The sequence below is a fragment of the Pan paniscus genome, chromosome 10 (assembly GCF_029289425.2).
Source record: "Pan paniscus chromosome 10, NHGRI_mPanPan1-v2.0_pri, whole genome shotgun sequence".
Lineage (NCBI taxonomy): Eukaryota > Metazoa > Chordata > Mammalia > Primates > Hominidae > Pan > Pan paniscus.
This window is the reverse complement of record NC_073259.2, coordinates 131,320,049-131,346,084: the sequence shown is the minus strand read 5'-3', so window position 1 is coordinate 131,346,084 and position 26,036 is coordinate 131,320,049. Positions and strand designations below refer to the sequence as shown.

The 26,036-nt window shown below is 47.6% G+C and overlaps 2 protein-coding genes across 12 annotated transcripts in view; one reads left to right on the top strand and one right to left on the bottom strand.

The window, feature by feature from the left end:
• Positions 1–426: 426 nt before the first annotated feature.
• MTRFR (mitochondrial translation release factor in rescue) lies at positions 427–25,030 on the bottom strand. Of its 3 annotated transcripts, none has more exons than XM_055096319.1 (3): positions 24,918–25,030; positions 4,417–4,726; positions 427–1,557 (listed from the first exon to the last, which is right to left on the bottom strand). In XM_055096319.1, exons 2-3 carry the CDS (start codon positions 4,696–4,698, stop codon positions 1,339–1,341), a joined length of 501 nt encoding a protein of 166 aa, XP_054952294.1. In that variant the 5' UTR covers positions 4,699–4,726; positions 24,918–25,030; the 3' UTR covers positions 427–1,338. The 3 variants fall into 3 exon arrangements, with proteins under 3 accessions (XP_054952294.1, XP_003812169.1, XP_054952293.1); XM_003812121.4 differs by lacking the exon at positions 24,918–25,030 and adding an exon at positions 24,769–24,908; XM_055096318.2 differs by lacking the exon at positions 24,918–25,030 and adding an exon at positions 9,832–9,850.
• A 10-nt stretch (positions 25,031–25,040) lies between these two features.
• The window catches only part of MPHOSPH9 (M-phase phosphoprotein 9), a 75,853-nt gene continuing 74,857 nt past the window's right edge, over positions 25,041–26,036 (top strand). For 6 of the 9 annotated variants that reach the window (XM_055096317.2, XM_008964504.5, XM_034934753.3 and 3 more), the window contains exon 1: positions 25,041–25,225. The gene's annotated coding sequence lies outside the window, so the exon portion shown is untranslated. The remainder of the gene's footprint in view (positions 25,226–26,036) is intronic. The other 3 variants (XM_034934755.3, XM_003812112.6, XM_008964505.4) reach the window with 1 other exon arrangement.

Sequence of the window (26,036 nt, the reverse complement as noted above, 5' to 3'; positions counted from 1 at the left end):
TTTAGACAGAGTCTTGCTCTGTTGCTCATGCTGGAGTGCAATGGCGCAATCTTGGCTCACTGCAACCTCCGCCTCCCAGATTCAAGCAATTCTCTTGCCTCAGCCTCCCGAGTAGCTGGGATTACAAGCGTGTGCTGCCACGCCTGGCTAACTTTTGTATTTTTAGTAGAGATGGGGTTTCACCATGTTGGTCAGGCTGGTCTCAAACTCCTGACTTCATGATCCACCTGCCCCAGCCTCCCAAACTGTTGGGATTACAGGCGTGAGCCACCATGCCTGGCCCTTGTTTTCTCTTACTGTCTTGAGCTGACATGGGGATAACTGACGTTTAAGTGTCACTGGGCAGCGGCTTCCCAGCAGATGGCAAGTTGCCAAGAAATGCTATTAATGTTTGACTCCATTCTCCAGTTCTCCATAAAAATTGACTTTACTAATTACAAAAAAAATTTTATTATTACAAAACAGATACAATCTCACAGACAAAGGTACAATTTGAAATACGGGGACACCCTTCTAACTACCACCCAGGTGAAGAAACAGAACTTTGTCAGGCACCCCAGAACCCCTCCAAGTGCCTCATCACAATGACAACTCCTTCCCTCTAGAAGTAGCCATTATTCTTGTATAGTACTGACTGTGTTTCTTTATGGTTTTATCTTATTTTTTAGAGACAGGGTCTTGTTCTGTCACACAAGAACAAGTGGACAGGTGGAGTGCAGTGGTGTTCATAGCTCACTGCAATCTTGAGCTCCTGGGCTCAGGTGATCTTCTTGTCTTAGCCTCCCAAGGTGCTGGGATTATAGGCGTGTGTCATTGCACTTGACCTAGTTTTATTTTTTTTTTGAGATGGGGTCTCGCTCTGTCACCCAGGTGTTGCCCAGGCTTGAGTGCAGTGGCGCGATCTCAGCTCACTGCAACCTCCGCCTCCCAGGTTCACGCAATCCTCCTGCCTCGGCCTCCCGAGTAGCTGGGATTACAGGTGCCTGCCACCATGCCTGGCTAATTTTTTGTATTTTTAGTAGAGACGGGGTTTCACCATGTTGGCCAGGCTGGTCTCAAACTCCTGACCTCAAGTGATCCGCCCGCCTCGGCCTCCCAAAGTGCTGGGATTACAGGTGTGAGGCACCGTCCACCGTGCCCGGCCGAGTTTTATTCTTGAATCGTGCATGTCTCTGTTCACTACAGTTTAGTGCACCATTTAAATAAATTTGTTGTCTTTTAAGTTCATCAAAAATATTTCTTTTGAAGCACTATAATAATGCTGGTGATGGAACTCGCCACCATTATTCCCTGGGAGCTTCTGGCAGATTCTGTCAGTTGGAATCTGTAATTCTTTTCTCAGTGGACCTTTTTACTTGACTCCCACAGTTCTTTAAGTAGCTTCTTTTTTTCCAGGGTTTCCTTTGCTCTTTTTTTCCTTTCTTGTTTTTTCTTCGCCGCTTCTCGTTTTTCTTTGTGAACAGGACTGTTTTCACCATTGTAGAAAACATCTACTTTCTCTTGTAGGATTTTCCGAGCTAGCTTTCTGTTCTGATCAACTGATCTTGTCTGATGGCACTGTAAGAGATAATATTTTATAATGTGAAAACCACAGGATGTTAAAAATGGACAGGACCTCAGAAGTCATTAAATTCAACCTGTTCGCTTTTTTATTTACTATTTATTTATTTATTGAGACAGAGTTTCGTTCTTGTCATCCAGGCTAGAGTGCAATGGCGTGATCTTGGCTCACTGCAACCTCCGCCTCCTGGGTCCAAGTGATTCTCCTGCCTCAGCCTCCCAAGTAGCTGGGATTATAGGCGCACGCCACCATACCCAGTTAATTTTTGTATTTTTAGTAGAGATGGGGTTTCACCATGTTGGCCAGGCTGGTCAGGACAACCTGTTCGCTTTATAGAGAGGGACAAACCTGGAGGGCAAAGCCCCTTATCAGGAGTCCCCATGAGTCAGTGACAGTGAAGACCAGCCCCTTTCCTGCCTCTGCCCTGTGTCCCATACCCTTGCTGTATTATGTGGCTTTCAGTGTGATTGTTTTAATCATTAGGAGTGCTATTTTGTTTAGAAGCAACAGTGGCCTTCAAATAACTTAAAGTCGCAAAATAATTATGAAAGTATCAACTGATGTATCTAGCTTGTGGCCAGTTAACAACCACTTTGTGTGCACCATTCATAAGCATAAAGTTCTGTCTGAAGGAAGAAAATAGCATCTTTATTATTAGTCAGCCATAACTCATTCACTGTGTAATGCCTCAGTTATTATAGGTGAGTGCCTTGCAAAGCTGTTTGATAAAAGATAAATCTTAAGCCAGGCATAGTGGCTCACACCTATAATCCCAATGCTTTGGGGGCTGAAACGGGAGGATCACTTGAGGGCTGGAGTTTGAGACCAGCGTGGGCAACATAGCAAGACCCCCCATCTGTACCAAAAATGTAAAGATTGGATGGCCGGACGTGGTGGCTCATGCCTGTAATCCTAGCACTTTGGAGGCCGAGATGGGTGGATCACTTGAGGTCAGGAGTTTGAAACCAGCCTGGCCAACATGGTGAAACCTTGTCTCTAGTAAAAATACAAAAAAATTAGCTGGGCGTGGTGATGGGCACCTGTAATCCCAGCTACTCGGGAGGCTGAGGCAGGACAATTGCTTGAACCCAGGAGGCGGACGTTGCAGTGAGCTGAGATTGCGCCACTGCACTCCAGCCTGGGCAATAGAGCAAGACTGTCTCAAAAAACAAAATGAAACAAAAAACACTGAGTGTGGTGGGGCATGCCTGCAGTCCCAGCTACTCAGGAGGCCGAGGCGGGAGGATTGCTTGAGCCCAGGTGTTTGAGGCTATACTGAGCCATGATTGCACCACTGCACTCCAACCTGGCTGACAAAACAAGACCCTGTCTCTTAAAAAAAAAAAAAATTCTATGAAATTAGGGTTAAAGAATAATTCTGAAAGCAAGTTTGGATTGAGTTATGTCAAATAGGTTAAACAAAAATTAACTCTCAGGTTTCAGAATTTTGTTACTCATGAATGACACTTTTGAAGGGGGAAAAGAAATGATTGAGGTTTTACATGATACGCTTGTGGCTCAAAAACCCAGCAGTGAAGTGCAGCTGTTAGGAACATGGACTTGGGGTATGGTGTGAACTGACTACTGAGTGGCAGGACCTTGGGCAGGTCACTTAGCCTCTCTATGTCCCAGATTCCACACCTGTACTGTGATGGAAATCATGAACATGGGGTTTTGGGGACTGCAGAGTTAATGCTGCTTCGAACAGTTCCTCCCACACGTTTCCATGACCTGTAAGTATCTGCTGCCAGTATCGTTATATATGAAACACCTGCCTTGGCTATCTCTCTTCTGTGCTGCTTCCAGGACTCTCTCGTGATCCCTGAGGCAGATGGACTGGGAGCCCCTCTGACCAACCTTCTTTTTTTTTTTTTTTTTAAGAGGGAATCTTGTCTGTTGCCCAGGCTGGTATGCAGTAGCATGATCTCGGCTCACTGCAATGTCTGCCTCCAGGGTTCAAGCGATTCTCCTGCCTCAGCCTCCGAGTAACTGGGATTACAGGCACGCGCCACCACACCCGGCTAATTTTTGTATTTTCAGTAGAGATGGGGTTTTGCCATGTTGACCAGACTGGTCTCGAACTCCTGACCTCAGGTGATCCACCCACCTCGGCCTCCCAAAGTGCTGGGATTACAGGCATGAGCCACTGTGCCTGGCCCGAGACTTGTTTTTTTATGTAAAAAGGAAGACTCCTATAGGCAGCTGTGCACAGCATTTTTTCTTCTGAGGTTGGAAAATGCCTGGCCTCCATGATCCTCCATGATCTCGCCCTCAGTCCTCTCTGTCCAGAAGAGGAGGTATCACCGACATTTACCAAAGGGGACAGAGAGGCATGGAGGATGTGGCCACCCTAATGTTAACCAGCCATGACAGTTAAGGGCTGGGACTGCCAGCGGACAACCCATGCCTGCTTGCCGCCTCCTCAGGGACTTGGAGCCCATAGCAATGCTGGGGATCTCGGCAGCCTTCCTGCAGCGGGAACGGATTTGAAAGAACCATGCTGCCCGGGCGCCTGCCTTTATCAGCCACTGCTTAGCTTTGTCAAGACGTTGCTTCCGGGGCAGCAGCCAAGCACCAGTGCTGTCTGCCAAATTCAAGGATGGCAGCCATACCCTGGCTCCAAAAGATCCTGGAAACAGGCTTCTCAGGCTGTTGTAGGAGGTTCTGCCTTAGGGAGGAATGGCTCAGGGATGGGACGAGATCTGCGGTGCTCTCTACTGCCTGGCTGGTAGAGGGTGGCCCAAGCCAGAAAAATAATGCACTTCGGCTGATCCCATTCACACTTGGGAGAAATCTCTGGAGGCTGTGGAACCCTTGGGCGGGGCCTCTCCCCTCAGCGGCCTTCTGTGATCTACCTTTACAACGATGCCTGAGGGGATGTGCTTCAGCACCACGCAGTTGCTGGTTTTGTTGGTTGCCTGGCCCCCTGGACCGTGTCCTTTCACAAACTGCTCTTCGAGTTCATTCTCATCCAAGGAAAGCAGTGCAGGGTAGTCCTTCTTGCCTGCCATCTGGACCGGAGTGACAGCTATTCCTGGGGATAACAACGTCAGCTTCTCCCAAAGCCGGAGTCCCCATGGCGCCGGGCATATTCGGGTCAGTGGTGTAGGAAAATGAAATAAACCCGCGGTGCTCATAAGGAACGTGGCTCTGCTGGCTGAGGACCTGGGTTAGATGAATAAGGAGAGCTTTCAGTAAGAGGCATCTGCCCTCAAGATTATGCTTCAGATTCAAAGACAGCTTTTTATAAAGCAATTCAAATGATGACCCATCTGTTACCGAGGGAATTTAGGAAATGAGTGGAGACACATTATTCAGCAAGACGCCCCTCTCCTCAGCCTTGCACTGTCTGCCATGTTACCAGGACATGCCCTGCCAGCTAATACATATTTTCTTGCAATAGACCAAAAATATCTTCCAAGCACCCGGGGGTGCTGTTTTCTCAGAAAGGAGAGGTTTTGAGTGTGAAATTCAGGCCGGGCGTGGTGGCTCACGCCTGTAATCCAAGCACTTTGGGAGGCCGAGGCAGGTGGATCACAAGGTCAGGAGTTCAAGACCAGCCTGGCCAAGATGATGAAACTATCTCTACTAAAAATACAAAAATTAGCCGGGCTTGGTGGTGGGTGCCTGTAATCCCAGCTACTAGGGAGGCTGAGGCAGAGCCACTGCACTCCAGCCTGGACAACAGAGCGAGACAGTGTCTCAAAAAAAAAAAAAAAAAATCAAAGGAACGGACTGTAATTTGATACAGGTAAATAGTGCATCAAGCAAAAATTAGGATCTGGGTCAAGTGCCAGTATTTAAATGTTTGAGAATCTCTGAAATCAAAATGTAAAGATGGCAGTATGAGAGTCTATTTTATTTTTTGAGACGGAATCTCGCTCTGTCGCCCAGGCTGGAGTGCGATGGCGCGATCTTGGCTCACTGCAACCTCCGCCTCCCAGGTTCAAGTGATTCTCCTGCCTCAGCCTCCTGAGTAGCTGGGATTACAGGTGTGTGCCACCACACCCGGCTAATTTTTGTATTTTTAGTAGAGGCGGCGATTCACCATGTTGGCCAGGCTGGTCTCGAATTCCTGACCTCAGGTGATCTGCCCACCTCAGCCTCCCAAAGTGCTGGGATTACAAGTGTGAGCCACCCCCCACCCCCACCCAGGGCTGAGAGTCTATTTTATAGCTGAGCTTAAACAGTCTGACATAGTAAACATCACTATCAATCAATGTCATGATTGTTGTTTTTTGTTTCCAGTTTCATGGATTTGAATGTGAACATCTGTTCCCTGGATGCACTGCCAACAACGTGGTCCAACTGGTACTCATCATTGGAACTACCAAGTCAACTAATTTTTTTTTTTTTTTGAGACAGAGTCCCACTCTGTCGCCCAGGCTGGACTGCAGTGGCGCGATCACAGCTCACTGCAGCCTTGACTTCCCCAGGGTCAGGCGATTCTGTCACCTCAGGCTCCCTAGTAGGTGAAGACTACAGGCAGACACCACCACATCTGAGTAATTACTTTTTGTAGAGATGGGGTTTCGCCATATTGCCCAGGCTGGTCTTGAACTCCCTAAGGTCAAGTAATCCACCTGCTTCAGCCTCCCAAAGTGCTGGGATTACAGGCGTGAGCCACTGCATCCAGCCAGTCAACTTTTAATAAGGTCCTTGTTAGGTATAGTGAGGGACATGAGATGAAAAAGAGCTGGACTGTCTTCTTGGAGCTTACAGGTTAGTTAGAGAAGATATTAAAAGACAGACGAGATGGGCCTAGACTCTCCGCCTACATCTTTCTCCAGTGCTGGATGCTCCCTGCCCTTGAACATCAGACTCCACGTTCTTCAGTTTTGGGACTCAGACTGGCTCTCCTTGCTCCTCAGCTCTAGACAGCCTATTTTGGGACCTTGTGATCATAATTTATTTGCATGGGAGCTCCTGGGATCATAGCAGACAGGAGGCAGGACTAGACTGTAGCTTCAGACAGAGCAGCATGCAGAGGCTTGCATTGTGAATTTTAGCTCTAGATCAACTGCAAGAACAAACCAGCAATCCTGAGAGGACCCACAGACCCTCCGAAGGAAGCGGATTGCTCCTGCAGGGCCCGGGAGACCCCCAAATACTGTGAGTGCCCCAACTGTGGAAGTGGGAAAGGGAGATCCTCCTCTCCCGAACACACACCCCCCCACTGGAGAGGCTGAAGGTCTGTTTGCAGGAGAAATTTCCAACTTTACCTGGATCTAAGTCAGACTCAGCAGAGCGAAATACAGGGGTAGAGGAAGCAGCAGAAAGGCCGTGGGAGCTTGCTGGGTCCCCAGAAGGCCCATTCCTGCCTGGCACCACAGGGATCCATCAGGAGGGTGGCCAGAGGAGCAAGGGATAAAACTCCACAGGGAGAAGAATTCTCTAGTCGAATTTAAACAGGGTGAGAAGCCTCCTGGCCAGAACTTGGGCAACTGCACGAATCTGGCATGCAGATTTCACAGGTGGGGGAAGAACTACAGCCCTTTTCTTTCGCAGCTGGGAGGGGAACAGCCTCAGGGCAAATTTTCAAGCCAGTCTCACCCTCTGCCTGGAAACAGACTCGGGGCAGTTGTGGGGGAACACAGTGGGAGTAAGACTGGCCCTTGGGTTTGTGTGGGAGCTGGGTGAGGCCTGTGACTGCCAGCTTTCCCCCACTTCCCTGACAACCTGCATGACTCAGCAGAGGCAGCCATAACTCTCCTAGGTACACGACTCCAGTGACCTGGGAATCTCACCCACATTCCCTACAGCAGCCGCAGCAAGACCCGCCCAAGGAGAGTCTGAGCTCAGACACGCCTAGCTCCACCCCCACCTGATGGTCCTTCCCTATGCACCCTGGCGGGAAGACAAAGGGCAAATAATCTTGGGAGTTCTAGGGCCCCGCCCACTGCTGGTTCCTCCCCATATTACCACAGCTGATGCTTTCTGGAAAGGACCACCTCCTGGCAGGAGGTCAACCAGCAAAAAAAATAGACCATTAACCCACCAAAGCTCCATTGTACCCTCTGCCACCTCCACCGAACAGGCACTGGTAGCCATGGCTGAGAGACCCATAGATGGTTCACATCACAGGACTCTGCAGATAACCTCCAGTACCAGCCTGGAACTGGGAACATTCGCTGGGTGGCTAGACCCAGAAGAGAGACAACAATCACCGCAAGTTTGGCTCATAGGAAGCCACATCCATAGGAAAAGGGGCAGAGTACTACATGAAGAGAACACCCCATGGGACAAAAGAATCTGAACAGCCTTCAGCCCTAGACCTTCCCTTTGACAGAGCCTACCCAAATGAACAAACCCTGGTAATATGACAAAACAAGACGCTTCAACACCCCCCAAAAAACATACTAGTTCACCAGCAATGGATCCAAACCAAGAAGAAATACCTGATTTACCTGAAAAAGAATTCAGGAGGTTAGTTATTAATCAGGGAAGGACCAGAGAAAGGTGAAGCCCAATGTAAGGAAATCCAAAAAATGATACAAGAAGTGAAGAGAGAAATCACTCAGGGAAATAGATAGCTTTAAGAAAAAACAATCAAAAATTCAGGAAACTTTGGACACATTTTTGGAAATGCAAAATGCTCTGGAAAGTCTCAGCAATAGAATTCAACAAGTAGAATAAAGAAATTCAGAGCTCGAAGACAAGGTCTTCAAATTAACCCAATCCAACAAAGACAAAAAAGAATAAGAAAATAGGAACAAAGCCTCCAAGAAGTCTGGGATTATGTTAAACGACCAAACCTAAGAATAATTGGTGTTCCTGAGGAAGAAGAGAAATCTAAAAGCTTGGAAAACATATTTGGGGGAATAATCGAGGAAAACTTCCCCGGCCTTGCTAGAGACCTAGACATCCAAATACGAGAAGCACAAAGAACACCTGAGAAATCCATTGCAAAAAGATCTTCATCTAGGCATATTGTCATCAGGTTATCCAAATGAGAGGTGACAATGTGCTAGTAGCCCTCACTCGCTCTAGGTGCCTCCTTGGCCTCGGCATCCACTCTGGCTGTGCTTGAGGAACCCTTCAGCCCGCCGCTGCACTGTGGAAGCCCCTCTCTGGACTGGCTAAGGCCGAAGCGGGCTCCCTCCACTTGGGAGGTGTGGAGGGAGAGCTCGCGGGCCAGTGAGGGCTTGGCGGGCCCCGACCTAGGAGTGGCCGGCTGGTGCCGCCGGCCCCAGGCAGTGAGGGGCTTAGCACCCCGGCCAGCAGCTGTGGAGGGTGTGCCGGGTCCCCCAGCACTGCCAGCCTGCCTGGGCTGTGCTTGAATTCTCGCTGGGCCTCAGCTGCCTCCCCGTGGAGCAGGGCGTGGGACTTGCAGCCCGCCATGCCTGAGTCCCCCCCTCCCCCCGCCCTGCTCCCTCATGGCCAGAGCCTCCCGGACGGGCGCCGCCCCCTGCTCTGCAACCAGTCCCATTGACTGCCCAAGGGCTGAGGAGTGCGGGTGCGTGGTGTGGGACTAGTGGGCAGCTCCGCCCACGGCCCCAGCATGGGATCCAGTAGGCAAAGCCAGCTGGGCTCCTGAGTCGGGTGGGGACTTGGAGAACTTTTATGTCTAGCTAAAGGTTTATAAATACACCAGTCAGCACTTTGTGTCTAGCTCAAGGTTTGTAAACACACCAATCAGCACCCTGTGTCTAGCTCAAGGTTTGTAAATGCACCAATCAGTGCTCTATGTCTAGCTAATCTAGTGGGGACTTGGAGAACTTTTGTGTCTAGCTAAAGGATTGTAAATGCACCAATCAGCACTCTGTGTCTAGCTCAAGGTTTGTAAACACATCAATCAGTGCTCTGTGTCTAGCTAAATCTAGGGACTTGGAGAACTTTTGTGTCTAGCTAAAGGATTGTAAATGCACCAGTCAGCACTCTGTGTCTAGCTCAAGGTTTATAAACGCACCAATCAGCACCCTGTCAAAACAGACCAATCAGCTGTCTGTAATATGGGCCAATCAGCAGGATGTGGGTGGGGTCAGATAAGGGAATAAACACAGGCTGCCTGAGCCAGCAGTGCAACCCGTTCGGGTCACCTTACATACTGGAAGCTTTGTTCTTTTGGTCTTTGTGGTAAATGTTACTGCTGCTCACTCCTTGGGTCTGTGCTGCCTTTAAGAGCTGCAACACTCACTGCGAAGGTCTGCAGCTTCACTCCTGAAGTCAGCGAGACCACAAACCCACCAGAAGGAAGAAACTCTGGATGCATCTGAACATCTGAAGGAACAAACTCTGGACACACCATCTTTAAGAGCTGTAATACTCACCATGAGGGTCCGTGGCTTCATTCTTGAAGTCAGCAAGACCAAGAACCCACCAATTCCGGACAAAGTTAAAATGAAAGAAAGAATTTTAAGAGTCTGTGAGACAGAAGCACCAGGTAACCTATAAAGGAAAACCTATCAGATTAACAGCAGATTTCTCAGGAGAAACACTACAAGCTAGAAGGGATTGGGGTCCTATGTTCAGCCTCCTCAAACAAAACAATTATCAGCCAAGAATTTTGTATCCAGCAAAACTGAGTATCACATATGAAGAAAAGATAGTTGTTTTCAGACAAACAAATGCTGAGAGAATTCACCATTACCAAGCCACTGCTACAAAAACTGCTAAAAGGAGCTCTAAATCTTGAAACAAATCCTGGAAACACATCAAAACAGAACCTCTTTAAAGCATAAATCACACAGGACCTATAAAACAAAAATACAAGTTAAAAAGCAAAACCAAAAAACCCCTAAAGTACACAGGCAACAAAGAGCACAATGAATGCAATGGTACCTCACATTTCTTTCTTTCTTTTCTTTTTTGAGACAGAGTCTCCCTCTGTTGCCCAGGCTGGAGTGCAGTGACATGATAACGGCTCACTGCAAGCTCCGTCTCCCAGGTTCACGCCATTCTCCTGCCTCAGCCTCCCAAGTAGCTGGGACTATAGGTGCCCGCCACCATGCCTGGCTAATTTTTTGTATTTTTAGTAGAGATGGGGTCTCACTGTGTTAGCCAGGATGGTCTTGATCTCCTGACCTCATGATCCGCCCACCTTGGCCTCCCAAAGTGCTGGGATTACAGGCATGAGCCACCGCGCCCAGCTGGTACCTCATTTCAATACTAACATTGAATGTGAATGGCCTAAATGCTCCACTTAAAAGATACAGAACTGCAGAATGGATAAGAACTCATCAACCATCTGCTGCCCTCAGGAGACTCACCTAACACATAAAGACTCACGTAAACTTAAAGGGGTGGAAAAAGGCATTTCATGCAAATGACACCAAAAACAAGCAGGGGTAGCTAGCTATTCTTGTATCAGACAAAAACTTTAAAGCAACATCAGTTAAAAGAGACAAAGAGGGACATTATATAATGGTAATAAGGCCTTGTCACAGGATAATACCACAATCCTAAACATATATGAACCTAACACTGGAGCTTCCAAATTTATAAAACAATTACTAACAGACCTAAGAAATGAGATAGACAGCAGCACAGTAATAGTGGGGGACTTCAGTACTCCACTGACAGCACTAGACAGGTCATCAAAACGAAAAGTCAACAAAGAATGGATTTAAACTATACCTTGGAACAAATGGACTTAACAGATATATATAGAACATTTCATCCAACAACTGCAGAATATACATTCTATTCAACAGTACATGGAACTTTCTCCAAGAGAGATCATATGACAGGCCATAAAATGAGCCTCAATAAATTTAAGAAAATTGAAATTAGGCGTGAGCGGTGGCTCACGCCTGTAATCCCAGCACTTTGGGAGGCCGAGGCAGGTGGATCACAAGGTCAGGAGATTGAGACCATCCTGGCTAACACAGTAAAACCCTGTCTCTACTAAAAATACAAAAATCAGCCGGGCGTGGTGGTGTGTGCCTGTAGTCCCAGCTCCTGGGGAGGCTGAGGCAGGAGAATGGCGTGAACCCGGGAGGTGGAGCTTGCAGTGAGCCAAGATTGCTCCACTGCACTCCAGCCTGGGCGACAGAGCGACATTCCATCTCAAAAAAAAAAAACAAAAAACAAATTGAAATTATATCAAGCACTCTCTCAGACCACAGTGGAATAAAACTGGAAATCAACTCCAAAAGGAACCTTCAAAACCATACAAATAAATTAGCTGGGTGTAGTGGCAGGTGCCTGTAATCCCAGCTACTTGGGAGACTGAGGCAGGAGAATTGCTTGAACCTGGGAGGCGGAGGTTGCAGTGAGCCGAGATTGTGCCATTGCACTCCAGCCTGGGCACAAGAACAAAACTCCGTTTCAAAACAAACAAAACACCAAAAAACCCCACAAACAAAAAATGCAAATACATGCAAATTAAATAACCTGCTCCTGAATGAGCATTGGGTCAAAAACAAAATCAAGATGGAAATTAAAAAATTCTTCAAACTGAGGCTGGGTGCAGTGGCTCAGCACTTTGGGAGGCCGAGGAGTGCGGATCACCTGAGGTTGGGAGTTCGAGAGCAGCCTAACCATGGTGAAACCCCGTCTCTACTGAAAATACAAAATTAGCCGGGCGTGGTGGCGCATGCCTGTAATCCAGCTACTCGGGAGGCTGAGGCAGGAGAACCGCTTGAACCTGGGAGGCGGAGGTTGCAGTGAGCTGAGATCGCCCCACTGCACTCCAGCCTGGGTGACAAAGCGAGACTGTCTCACAACAAAACAAAACCAGCAAAAAAAAATCTATGACAAACCCACAGCCAACATAATACTCAATGGGGAAAAGTTGAAACTGTTCCCCCTGAGAATTGGAACAAGACAAGAATTCCTACTCTCACCACTTCTCTTCAACACAGTATGGAAGTCCTAGCTAGAGCAATCATACAAGATAACGAAATAAAGGGCATCCACATCCATAAAGAGGAAGTCAAGCTGTCACTGTTTGCTAATGATGTGATCGTTTACCTTGAAAACCCTAAGGACTCCTCCAGAAAGCTCCTAGAACTGATAAAAGAATTCACAAAGTTTCTGGATACAAGATTAACATACACAAATCAGTAGCTTTTCTATACACCAACAGCGACCAAGTGGAGAATCAAATCAAGAACTCAACCCCTTTTACAATAGCTGCAAAAACAAACGAACAACAACAACAACAACAACAACAACAACAACAAAAACAAAAACCAAACTTAGGAATATACCTAACACAGGAGTCGAAAGACCTCTACAAGGAAAACTACAAAACTGCTGAAAGGAATCATAGATGACACAAACAAATGGAAACACATCCCATGCTCATGGATGGGTAGAATCAATATTGTGAAAATGACCATACTGCCAAAAGCAATCTACAAATTCCACACAATCCCCATCAAAATACCACCACCATCATTCTTCACGGAATTAGAAAAAAAAGTCTAAAATTCATACGGAACCAAAATAGAGCCCACATAGCCAAAGCAAGACTAAGCAAAAAGTACAAATCTGGAGGCATCATATTACCTGATTTCAAACTATACTATAAGGCCATAGTCACCAAAACAGCGTGGTACTGGTATAAAAATAGGCACGTAGGGCCAGGCGTGGTGGCTCACGCCTGTAATCCCAGCACTTTGGGAGGCTGAGGAGGGTGGATCACGAGGTCAGGAGATCGAGACCATGGTGAAACCCCGTCTCTACTAAAAATACAAAAAATTAGCCGGGCGCAGTGGTGGGCGCCTGTAATCCCAGCTACTCGGGAGGCTGAGGCAGGAGAACTGCTTGAATTCCAGGAGGTGGAGGTTGCAGTGAGCTGAGATGGTACCACTGCACTCTTGCCTGGGTGACAGAGTAAGACTCTGTCTTAAAAAAAAAAAAAAAAAAGCCGGGTGCGGTGGCTCATACCTGTAATCCCAGCACTTTGGGAGGCTGAGGCGGGCAGATCACAAGGTCAGGAGTTCGAGACCAGCCTGACCAACATGGTGAAACCCCATCTCTACTAAAAATACAAAAATTAGCCAGGTGTGTTGGCACACACCTGTAATCCCAGCTACTTGGGAGGCTGAGGCAGGAGAATCGCTTGAACCCATGAGGCGGAGGTTGCAGTGAGCCAAAATCACACCATTGCACTCCAGCCTGGGTGACAGAGCGAGACTCTGTCTCAAAAAAGAAAAGATCACAGAAAAAAGTATTCTAGAAAGGGCTTTGTTGATTCCTTTCAAGGCTTGAGGCTGATTTGTAGTAAAATCTCTGTCACCCAGGAGGATTACGGGAACTGCAAAAGTACCACTTGGTTAGAGCATCTTTATTGAAGATTACTTAGTAGATTATTTAGTAGGCACTAAATACAGATGTGCTGCTTTTTTTTTGTTTTTTGTTTTTTGTTTTGAGATGGAGTTTCGCTCTTGCTGCCCAGGCTGGAGTGCGATGGCGCGATCTTGGCTCACTGTAACCTCTGCCTCCTGGGTTCAAGTGATTCTCCTGCCTCGGCCTCCTGAGTAGCTGAGACTACAGACATGTGCTACCACGCCCGGCTAATTTTGTATTTTTAGTAGAGACAGGGTTTCTCCATGTTGGTCAGGCTGGTCTTGAACTCCGGACCTGAGGTGATCCACCAGCCTCCGCCTCCCAAAGTGCTGGGATTACAGGAGTGAGTCACACCGCGCCCGGCCTGTGCTGCTCTTATTAAGCAACTGCCTCATATGAGGCTCTAAATAGCTTCTTTTAGTGTTTGAAACCTCATAAACTGTAGTCATGGCAACTGGTGTCTGATCTAGGTGGGAGCCAGCTTCTAAGGTAACTGGACATCCAGCAGATCACTCCACAGCTTTGCTCCCAGCCTGTCCACCTCACCCTCGGCCAACTTCCCCTGAGCCTGCTGCTGTCTCCTGAGCCCACTGTGAGATCCAGATAGATACCCACTGAGGAGGAAGCAGGATGGAGACATGGGATCAGGCATTGCTTTCTTGTAAATATGTACATTTCCTGTTACTTTACATGTAAGCTTCTAGGTTAGTAACCAGTACAGTGATACTGAGATGACACTGGTCACCTTTAGAATGACAATATGATATCCTTCATCTCTACTTCTGCTATTTCTTTTTTATTTTTTATTTTGAGATGGAGTCTTGCTTTGTCGCCAGGGTGGACTACAGTGGCGCGATCTCGGCTCCCTGCAACCTCCGCCTCCTGGGTTCAAGTGATTCTCCTGCCTCAGCCTCCCGAGTAGCTGGGACTACAGGCACGTGCCACCACACCTAGCTAATTTTTGTTTTTTTTTTTTTTTTTTTTGAGACGGAGTCTCGCTCTGTCGCCCAGGCTGGAGCGCAGTGGTGTGATCTTGGCTCACTGCAAGCTCCGCCTCCCGGGTTCACGCCATTCTCCTGCCTCAGCCTCCCAAGTAGCTGGGACTACAGGCGTCTGCCACCACGCCCGGCTAATTTTTTGTATTTTTAGTAGAGACGGGGTTTTGCCCTGTTAGTCAGGCTGTTCTCGATTTCCTGACCTCGTGATCCGCCCGCCTCGGCCTCCCAAAGTGCTGGGATTACAGGCGTGAGCCATTGCGCCCAGCCAAAAAAAAAAAAATTTGTTTTAAAAGATGGTATTGGCAAGGTGCTCCATGACTGTGAAGGGATATACTTTGAAATGGAGTGTGCCAAGGAAAGTGGTGCTTTAAAAACTGGTTTTTTTAAATGTGTATGAAATGTGTATAAAATCAAATACCTTAGAAAAAGATAAATGATAAACCCGGGCACTTTCTCTGAACTCTTTCTGACAAAGAATCACCTTACCTACGAAAGATTGAATAGACTAAGTCAATGTCCAAAACTTATCTTTCCTTATTCCTGTTTTCAATCCACAAAACAAAATTCATTTGTGTATCAGGCAGCCTGTAGTCCCGGATTCAATTCATTATGGAACATGAGCCCCGTACTTCTGAGTTTCTCATCCGCTAGCTGGTAAATGTGACCAGGCAGGACAGCGCTGGCACAAACCAGTGCAGGGAAAAAGAGAGGAAGTGATTCCAAGGCAAGGCGAGACTCCTAGACAAAGGATGGAGATGAGAGTGCTTTTATCAGCTGCTTTGTCACCAGTCCACTGTTTGAATCTCTACCTTTCTGTCCTAGTTCAGAGCTGCCAGACACACTGGAAGGTCTCCCACCCAACTGGAGTTCAAGAAGGTCTCCGGTGTTCAGTTACTGGCTGCTTTGTTTAACAGTTAATTCCAACAGCCAATCAGACAATTCTAGACACTTTTAGTATCTCCTGGAGCTTTGGCCCTACTCCAATGACTGCTAAAAATGACAAACACACCCATGGTTCCACTTCCCCAAAGGCCAAAAAAATACGAATTGGATTTCAGTGTTTGTGATACAGAATAATCCAAAGTCTTTAGGGAACAATAAAAGCAGCTCAAATTATAGCTCATTGTGACATGAAAAAAGAGAAAAAGAAAAATGGTACAGAGAAGTGCTAGTAAGAGGAAACCTGCAGTCATGACAGCTCTGCCCCAGTTCCCTTCTTCAAACGTGAGCTTCAGTGTAGGGCTGGCGCTCTACCCTGACTCCCTAGGCTCTACTTTTCCTTTGATGATGGCTTCTGCACTAAATGGCTGATCGCAGTTAAGGTGAAAGCTCCTGTCATTGCTTCAGTCCCTTCCAACTTGGTTAAGTTCAGAGATAACAGGTCTAAGGAATTTACAAAAGGGAACATTAATTTGTGCAAGAATATTTTAAACATCTATTGAGTATCAGGTATGGGCTTCAGAGAGCCTGAAGAGTCTGTAGCATAAAAGAGAAATGAAGACAAGCACAAACAGGATACATGTGATAGCTGAGGATGGATAACATACTATAGAGCAGTGGTTCTCAAACTTTCTATGCCCCTCATCCTCCTGGAGAGCTTGCTGTCAGGATTTGAAACCTATGTGCTACTGAGTGGCGTTCTTCATGACTGGATCTGGTCAGCACACCCCTCCTCCAGCTTCCAAATTCAACTCAAACCAAGACAGACTATCTGCAGGGATGGCATGTTCAACTCTGTAACAAGGCCTGTGGCCGGAGCAAACAAGATAATAGCCTACAGTCCCAGCTACTTGGGAGGCTGAGGTGGGAGGATTGCTTGAGCCCAGAAGCTGTCTCCAGGCTGTGCAACATAGGGAGACCTCATCTCTAAAAAACAAAATAGGCTGGGCATGGTGGTTCGTGCCTGTAATCCCAGCATTTTGGGAGGCTGAAGCAGGTGGATCACCTGAGGTCAGGAATTCGAGACCATCCTGGCCAACATGGTGAAACCCCGTCTCTACTAAAAATACAAAAAATTAGCTGGGGGTGGTAGTGGGCACCTGTAGTCCCAGCTACTTGGGAGGACTGAGGCAGGAGAATTGCTTGAACCCGGGAGGCAGAGGTTGTAGTGAGCCGAGATCGCGCCATTGCGCTCCAGCCTGGGCGAAGACTGAAGGAGCGAGACTCTGTCTCAAAAAACAACAACAACAAAAAACAGTAAAATAAAAAATACAATAAAAAATAAAATAATGCTGGGTGTGGTGGCTCACACCTGAAATCCCAGCATATTGGGAGGCTGAGGTGGGAGGAGCCCATGAAACTGGGAGTTCATGATCAGCTTGGGCAACATAGTGAGACTCCATCTCTTTTATTAAAAACAAAAACAAAAACAAAAAAAAACCCCAAATAAAAGCCTAGATGTAGGAGGTGATGCTGTGTCATCAACAGCTCTCACTTTGGAGAGAAGTAAAGAGGATGGTAATGCCTTTCATTTCGTGTCTCTGAAAAGGTTAAAGGATATTTGAGGCTGGGTGTGGTGGCTCACACCTGTAATCCTAGCACTTTGGGAAGCTAAGGTGGGCAGATTACCTGAGGTCAGGAGTTCAAGACCAGTCTGGCCAACATGGTGAAATCCCATCTCTACTAAAAATACAAAAAATTAGCTGGGTGCAGTGGTGTGCTGAGGCTGAGGCAGGAGGATCGCTTGAACTCGGGAGTCGGAGGTTGTGGTGAGCCAAGATCACGCCACTGCACTCCAGCCTGGGGTACAGAGTGAGACTTTTTCTCAAAAAAAAAAAAGTCAATAAAATAAAGGATATTTAATCTATTTTCAGGAAAGCATGAGATGTCAATCTCTGGACCTGCCTTCTGGACGCCATTTATCTAAAATTCACTGTTTGTTTTTTTTTGAAAGGTAAAGCACTAGTTTACCTTAGCTACAACTTTCATGGTATATAAACCTTGCAGAAACTTCATTAAAACTAACTGAAGGAACAGGTGCGGAGACTAACTGAAACAGTGTGCTTTACGAAGATTGTTAAAGTACTCACCAGCCAGTCTCACCATGCAAACTTTAATGTGCATACAAATCACCTGGGAGTCTTGTGACTTGTGATGCTGGTTCACTAGGTCTGGGGCGAGGCCTGAGGCTCTGCATTTCTTCTTCTTTTTTTTTTTTAGACAGAGTCTCCATCACCCTGACTGCTCACTGCAACCTCCGCCTCCCGGGTTCTAGCAATTCTCCTGCCTCAGCATCCCAAGTAGCTGGGATTACAGGTGCCCACCACCATGTCCAGCTTTTTTTTTTTTTTTTTTGTATTTTTAATAGAGATGGGGTTTCACCATGTTGGTCAGGGTGGTCTCCAACTCCTGACCTCAGATGATCCACAAGCCTCAGCCTCTCAAAGTGCTGGGATTACAGGCGTGAGCCACTGTGCCCGGCGAGGCTCTGCATTTCTAACCAGCTCACAGATGAGGCTGTTGCTGCTGGTCCAGGCCCCACACCCCATGGCAAGGCTAAGTGCTTTAAACAAGGATGCTGCTAGTATTCTGGCACATAGGACTGTTCATTGCTTGATGAGACCCCTGGGATCATGATGGCAATGGTGAAGGCTGAGAAGGTGTAAAGGAGTGTGATGGGAGGGCAAGGAAATCGTCCCAAGCAAAGAATTAAACAAATACTGATTTGAGCTAGCAGAGATGGTGACATGGAAACAAGGAGAATGGGAAACTGGGTCATCTGGGGGAAAAAAAAATCAAAAATGTCACCTCTGTTGTGTTAATGTTCTAGAACAGTGTTGTCCAATAGAAACTAACACTACTGGGCTGGGCACGGTAGCTCACGCCTGTAATCCCAGCACTTTGGGAGGCCAAGGCGGGCAGATCATGAGGTCAGGAGATCGAGACCATCCTGGCTAACACGGTGAAACCCCGTCTCTACTAAAAATACAAAAAATTAGCTGGGCATGGTTGCAAGTAGCTGTAGTCCCAGCTACTTGGGAGGCTGAGGCAGGAGAATCGCTTGAACCTGGGAGGTGGAGATTGCGGTGAGCCGAGATTGCGCCATTGCACTCTAGCCTGGCAACAGAGTGAGACTCTGTCTCAAAAAAAACAAAAAAACAAACAAACAAAAAAACAAAACTAATGCTACCCACATGTGAAATTCTAAATTTTCTAGTAGTTACATTAGAAATAATAAATGATGAAATTTATATTTAACCCAATATATCAAAAATATTATTTCCACATGTGATCAACGTTTTATTATTTTGAGACCAGTCTGGCTCCATCACCCAGGCTGGAGTATAGTGGCGCCATCTCAGCTCACTGCAATCTCTGCCTTCCAGGCTCTAGCCATCCTCTCACCACAGCCTCCTGAGTAGTTGGAACTACAGGCATGTACCACCATGCCTGGCTAATTTTTGGATTTTTTGTAGAGACAGGGTTTCACCATGTTGCTGTGGCTGGTCTGGAACTCAAACTCAAGCGATCTGCCTTCCTCAGCTTTCCAAAGTGCTGGGATTACAGGTGTGAGCCACTGCACCCAGCCAATATTTTAAAATTGAGATATTCTTTTTTCCCCCTAAATATGAAGGCTTCAAATTCTAGGTTATGGTCATACTTACAGAACATCTCAGTTTGGGCCACATGTGCTGGTGGCTACTTTATGGGACAATGTAGCTCTAGAATCTTGCTACCCAAAGTGTGGTCCACATAGTGGCAAAAGCACCACGTGGAGGATGGTTAGGAATGAAGATTTCAGGCCCTGCTCTGACCTACCAAATGAGAACCTGCAGCCTAACAAGATCCTCAGGTGATGCAGAGGCACATAAAATTTGGCAAGCATTGTTCCAGAACACAGGAATCAGCAAGTTCTTCTGATTGCTAGGACAGACACTTTTAAAAGCTTTTCTTTTTATTTTCTAAAAAAGTAGAGATGGGGTTTCATCATGTTGCCCAGTCTGGTCTCAAACTCCTGAGCTCAAGCAATCTGCCTGCCTCGGTCTCAAAAAGTGCTGGGATTACAGTCATGAGCCACCATGCCCAGCATGTTTCTTATTTATATGACATTTAAGAAACTGAGACAAGAATTCAGGAGGGCTGATTACCTGCTTATTCCGTCTTGTCTCTTCCTTAAGAAGGAGATGAAACCATAGGTCTCAAAACAATGACCTAATAAACAGTTAAGGGCCAAACAACATTGAGCTTAAACAGACCAACGTGCAATGTTGCTGCTTTGAAAAGACAAAACGGCCAGCAGGTGGTGCCAGAAGCTAAGTGAGGGGAAAATGATTTTCTGACAAATGCTTAATAATAATAATAATTCATGTTTCAAAAATGTGTTTTGGGGCTGGGTGTGGTGGCTCATGACTGTAATCCTAGCACTTTGGGAGGCTGAGGGTGGATTGCCTGAGCTCAGGAGTTCCAGACCAGCCTGGGCAACATGGTGAAACCCCCTCTGTACTAAAATACAAAAAATTAGCCAGATGTGGTGGTGTGCACCTGTAGTCCCAGCTACTCGGGAGGCTGCAGCAGAATAATGGATTCAACCTGGCAGGCGAAGGTTGCAGTGGGCTGAGGTCGCGCCACTGCACTCCACCCTGGGTGACAGAGTGAGACTCTGTCTCAAAAAAAGAAAAAGTGTTTTGGTGCTGTCTGTAAAATGGTAGTTAAAAAGAAAGTAGCATTTCCCTGTCTTTCACATCCTCCTGTTAGCTCATCCTCCTGCTGTAGGTATCTGAAATCCTTAAGGGCTGAAACCTCTCAAATGGAACCAGTGAGTATTGCTGGTAAGGCTTGAAACAGACCATGCCATTTCCTAGACTTGGGGTTTTACGCTGAAGATAAAGCACCCTTCACTCACAGTAAGTGTTTGCAGATAGTTATTTCTCAAACAAGGAAAGCATAATAGATTGAGCAGGAAATGCAGAGCTGTAGTCTTTGATTTTGGCAGACGGGAGGAAAAAGAGACTACTCTAGGTCTGGTCTAAATTTAACAGGCTTAATGCTTGAATGCTTAATGCTGCAGAATTCAAGAGATAGCTAATGAAGTAAAGAGGAAAACATTCACTTCACACAATCCCAACATCTCGTTCATTTTTATTTTGAGCCGGAGTTTCGCTTGTCACCCAGGCTAGAGTGCAATGGCGTGATCTTGGCTCACTGCAACCTCTGCCTCCCGGGTTCAAGTGATTCTCCTGTCTCAGCCTCCTGAATCTGGGACTACAGGCACCTGCCATCATGCCCGGCTAATTTTGTATTTTTAGTAGAGACGGGGGTTTCTCCTGACGTCAGGTGATGCGCCTGCCTTGGCCTCCTGTAGTCCTGGGATTACAGGCGTGAGCCACAGTGCCTGGCCCCGTTTATTTTTTTTTAAGCAGAAAACTTTGAATCCACAGAATTACACCTGTGCTATTTGTGTGTATCATATTTCTTCTATTTTTTTTTTAGCCAGAGTCTCACTCTGTCACCCAGCCTGGACTGCAGTGGCGCAATCTCAGCTCACTGCAACCTCCGCCTTCCAGATTCAAGCAATTCTCCTGCCTCAGCCTCCCGAGTAGCTGGGACTACAGGCGCACGCCGCCACGCTTGGCTAATTTTTTGTATTTTTAGTAGAGATGGGGATTCACCGTGTTTCTCAGGCTGGTGTTGAACTCCTGACCTCAGGTGATCCGCCCGCCTCAGCCTCTCAAAGTGCTGAGAGGTGTGAGCCACTGCGCCCGGCCCCATATTTGTTCTATTTATGGCATCTAACGGGAACTTTATAATTTATCAACTACACTATTAAAACAGAAACACATTAAAACAGCAGGAATAACAACACTGTATATTTTCTTCCAAAAGTCTCAAAGCCTATATTTCTATTAACGATGCCTTGTGTTTGTTTAGGACTTAAACATATCCAAACCAAAGCAGTTTCTTCTTTTTTTTTTTGAGACAGGGTCTCCCTCTGTCACCCAAGTGGAATGCAGTGGCATAAAAATGGCTCAGTGCAGCCTTGACCTCCTGGGCTCAAGCAAGCTTCTTTGCCTCAGCCTCCCCAGTAGCTGGGGCCACAGGTGTGTACCACCATACCTGGCTAGTTTTTAATTTTTTGTAGAGATGGGGTCTTGCCATGTTGCCCAGGCAGGTCTCGAACTCATGGGCTCAAGCAATCCTCCTGCCTCAGCCTCCCAAAGTGATGGGATTACAGGCGTGAGCCACCACGTGCAGCTGCAAAGCACTTTCAAATACATTATTGTATTTAATACAAATAAAGAAAATAAGAGATGCACACTTCCTGATTATCTCAGTAAGACCTATCTTGGAAACCATTAGGTTTTCAATTTTTGAAACTAAATTATCCTTTCTACACCTTGTTTCATTACCTTTCATATCTCCAGATCTTTTTCCAGTTTCTTAGGCAATGTTAGCTCCTTTTCCTTAACTTTTTCTGTTTTAAGTTTTTATTTATTTATTTTTTTGAGACAAGTCTCACTCTGTTGCCCAGGCTGGAGTGCAGTGGCACCATCTTGGCTCACTACAACCTTTGCCTCCCAGGTTCCAGCGATTCTCCTGCTTCAGCCTCCCAAGTAGCTAGGATTATAGGCACCAGCCACCACGCCCAGCTAATTTTTGTATTCTTAGTCCAGATGGGGTTTCACCATGTTGGCCAGGCTGGTCTCGAACTCCTGACCTCAAGCGATCCGCTTGCCTCGGCCTCCCAAAGTGCTGGGAGTACAGGCATGAGCCACCACGCCCGGCCAACTTTCTCTTTTTAAAAAGACTAGTCAAGTACAGTAGAGAAGGGAGAAAGAGTAGAACAAGAAGTTTGATCTGTGACTGTGAACAATTAATTAAGATAACTCACTACCAGGCCGAGCGCGGTGGCTCACGCCTGTAATCCCAGCACCGTGGGAGGCCGAGGCAGGTGGATCATGAGGTCAGGAGATCGAGACCAACCTGGCTAACACGGTGAAACCCCATCTCTACTAAAAATACAAAAAAAAAAAAATTAGCTGGGCCTGGTGGCAGGCACCTGTAGTCTCAGCTACTAGGGAGGCTAAGGCAGGAGAATGGCGTGAACCTGGGGGGCGGAGCTTGCAGTGAGCTGAGCTCTGTCACACACACACACACACAAAACTCACTACGTTTGGACCAGCCTGACTTTCTGTATTTGACGACTCCTCTCATTTTTTCTTTTGTCCCAAAAAGGCCTTCCTGCCAAGGATTGCGAGCTCTGTGGCCAACAGACCTGCGTTCAATGTCTCAATGCCACAATTTACTTACTGGGTAACTTTGGCTCTAATTCCTCATCTGTAGAATGGAGATACTACTACCTAGAGTGAGAACAAAATCATACATGTTGCCATAAATGTAAAGTACTTAGTGGTCACTAAATGGGAGCATGTCAGATCTCTCAACTACAAGGCTGAGGAACTTTGGAATGACACACCACATACGCTGTTGTCTTATGACACAAACCCAGTCTGGGAACTGATTATTTCATGGGCCTTTGTTTTAGAGCTTAGGGTGAAAAGGCATCTACAACAGTGGCTTGTAAATTATTTTACTTGGTATGGTCCAATTTAAGAAGTACTTGATAAGCCATGACATTACTGAAAACATGTTATTTGGTGGGATCATAATTCTGGTCTGTGAAATCAGGTACTAAGGAGATCACTGTGATGCCAAAAATATAGCCTGACTTCCCAGCAGGTTCACACTGAAAGATAAAACCATCTTCAATGAAGTAAGTCCTGGTTTAAACATAAAATATCTTTTGGAATTATGTAATATAATTTAAAAAATAATGAAAGATAGGATAACATCAAATTTACCCTTTGAAAATTGCCAGGCGTGGTGGCTCATGCCTGTAATCCCAGCACTTTGGGTGGCCGAGGCAGGAAGATGACCTGAGGTCAGGAATTCGAGACCAGCCTGGCCAATATGGCAAAACCCCGTCTCTACTAAAAATACAAAAAATTAGCCGGATGTGGTGGCGGGCACCGGTATTCCCGGCTACTCGGGAGGCTGAAGCAGAAGAATCACTTGAACCCGGGAGGCAGAGGTTAAAGTGAGCCGAGATCGCGCCACTGCCCTCCAGCCTGGGTGACAGAGAGAGACCCTGTCCCCCCTCCCCCCACAAAAATAAAAAAAGTAAAAAAAAAAAAAATTGGCAGGTATACTTAGGAAGCTCCAATGAGATGTAACGCCTCCTGGCAGATCTGTTATTCCAAGGGCAGATCCATTTCCTGGGTCGTGGAGGCCTAAGTGATAGTGCCAGGGAAGTCCCTTTACTGTGAGCCAGAACTCCTGGAGGGAAATCGAGGAGCTGGAAAGACCTTAAAGGTTAACTATGCTGAAGAATGTGGCCTGCACAGTGCGCATGAAATGGGCTGGGGTCCCACGGGGAGGAGAGCGGGTTCCCTTTGGTCCTTCAAAAGTAGGGCTGGGTGGCTTGCGCCTGTGATCCCAGCACTTTGGGAGGCCGAGGAAGGAGGATCGCTTGAGGCCAGGAGTTCGAGATCAGCTTGGGCAACACAGTGAGACCCGACCACCCCACGTCTATTAAAAAAAAACGAGTATCTCCGCAAAAGCCTAGCAAGGGCAGTGCTGACCCCCTACTACGTGCCAGGCCTGAAACAGCACCTGATGCGTGCTCACAGCTCCATTCCGCTCAGTTTTGTACATGAGGATCCTTCCGTTTCTCCTTGGGCCTCCGTGGAACCGTTATCTCCAGGAGGGTAGTCTCTCCTCTCCCCTGCCCTGAGTGCCTGAACAGCCCCAGAGCCGACCCACAGCACCTAGCGTAAACCAGGTCCCGAGAAAACTGAGCTCGGGTGTCACGGCCGGCCCCACCCCACCGCCAGCGCGGCCTCAGGTAAACTGGCTGCGCCACTCGGGGTCGCAAGTCGGGAAAAACCCAGGCGTCCCGGCTCGCAGTCCTCTCTCCGGAGCCTTTGACAGTCGTCGGCAGCCGTAGGGTTACCTGGCTTCTCCGCAGATGCTTACCTGGTCTCAGGACCCGACTCCTGCCCTCAACGTTCTAGGGATATCCAAATCACCTCAGCGGAGGATTCGCAAGCGCGATCCCTGATTTGCGCACGCGCCGTACTCTGATCGCGGTTTCTCTTATCTACCAGAGGCGCATGTTTACTCACTGCGCATGCGAGAAACTGAAGCTTCTTTCCCTCGTGGCAGCGGCTGGCTCCCAGAGAGCCAATCAGAGAAGAGAGTTTCACAGCAATCCCGCCCCCTTGTCACTCCCCCGGGGTTGGATATCTCTCTTTGGTTGGAGCTGCGCGAGGGGGAACGGCGAGGTGGACGCGCGCGCCATGCTCGGCTGTCTCCGCCTCCTTCCGGGCAGCCAATCACTGGAGAGACGCTGGGCGCGCGCGCGCTCCCTCGGGTAACGGTCGCGAGGGGCCGCTTGCCTGACCCTGACATCGGCAGCGGGAGCGGCGGCCAGGTAAGCGGCCACCAGCCTGCAGGGAGCTGTAGGCCGCTGGGGACAGGGGACGAGACTTAGGAGACACTGTCTTAGCGGCCCCTTGAGTGTGGTGATGGGCTGGGGTGTGGGGTGACGGCTGCCGATTGGCCTGACCCCCTCGGAGCCCTTCGGCGTGTGGGAGCTTTGCCCGGCCGCGGTGCGCCTTTTCTAGACTCGGCGCCCTTGAGTGACACTCGCGCGGCCCAATCGCAGATCGCTCTTCCTGAGGGGCGGGGGGTTTGTGGGTTTTTTTTAATTTTTTCCCCCCATTTTTTGCCAAGGTGCCCCGGTTTCCTTTTGGAATCGCGGTTGTAGTTGCAGGAGCGGTGGCTTTTCTCCGTCCTCCCTGCTTTCCGTAGCTTAGGCGACTGCATAGATTCTCCCTCTCCTTCCCACTTTGACCCGATAGCCGCCACCAGCCATTGCGGGCTGACTGTGAGCTCAGAATGTCGGGATCTGGCCTCATCCCCATCTGAAATCTCTTCCTCTCCCCCAAGCCTCCCGTCAAGGCGGAGCGCCCAGTTAACTTTCATGTTTCATAACCATCAATCGTTCCTTTTCCCCAGCTCCCTTTTTTCGCTAGGGGGTAGGGACACCAAAAGCGTCATATCTTGTTGCTGGGAAATATAAAAGCTCTGCTCTTATATTCATTCTGTATCAAGTTAAAAAAAATTTTTTTTGCATTGTATTTGTGGGTGTTTAAGGATTTTTCCCTCTTACTTCCCTGCCCTCCCCCCAGCACCTCCACCCCAATGGAGAAGCATCCTTGAATTTCTAGTGGTTTTCCATC

Excerpts from the sequence above, each read along its gene's own strand:
- MTRFR (XM_055096319.1), bottom strand. The coding sequence starts at position 4,698 with ATGAGCACCGCGGGTTTATTTCATTTTCCTACACCACTGACCCGAATA. Across the intron at positions 1,558-4,416 it reads CCTCAGGCATCGTTGTAAAG|TGCCATCAGACAAGATCAGT; the intron begins GTAGATCACAGA and ends TATCTCTTACAG.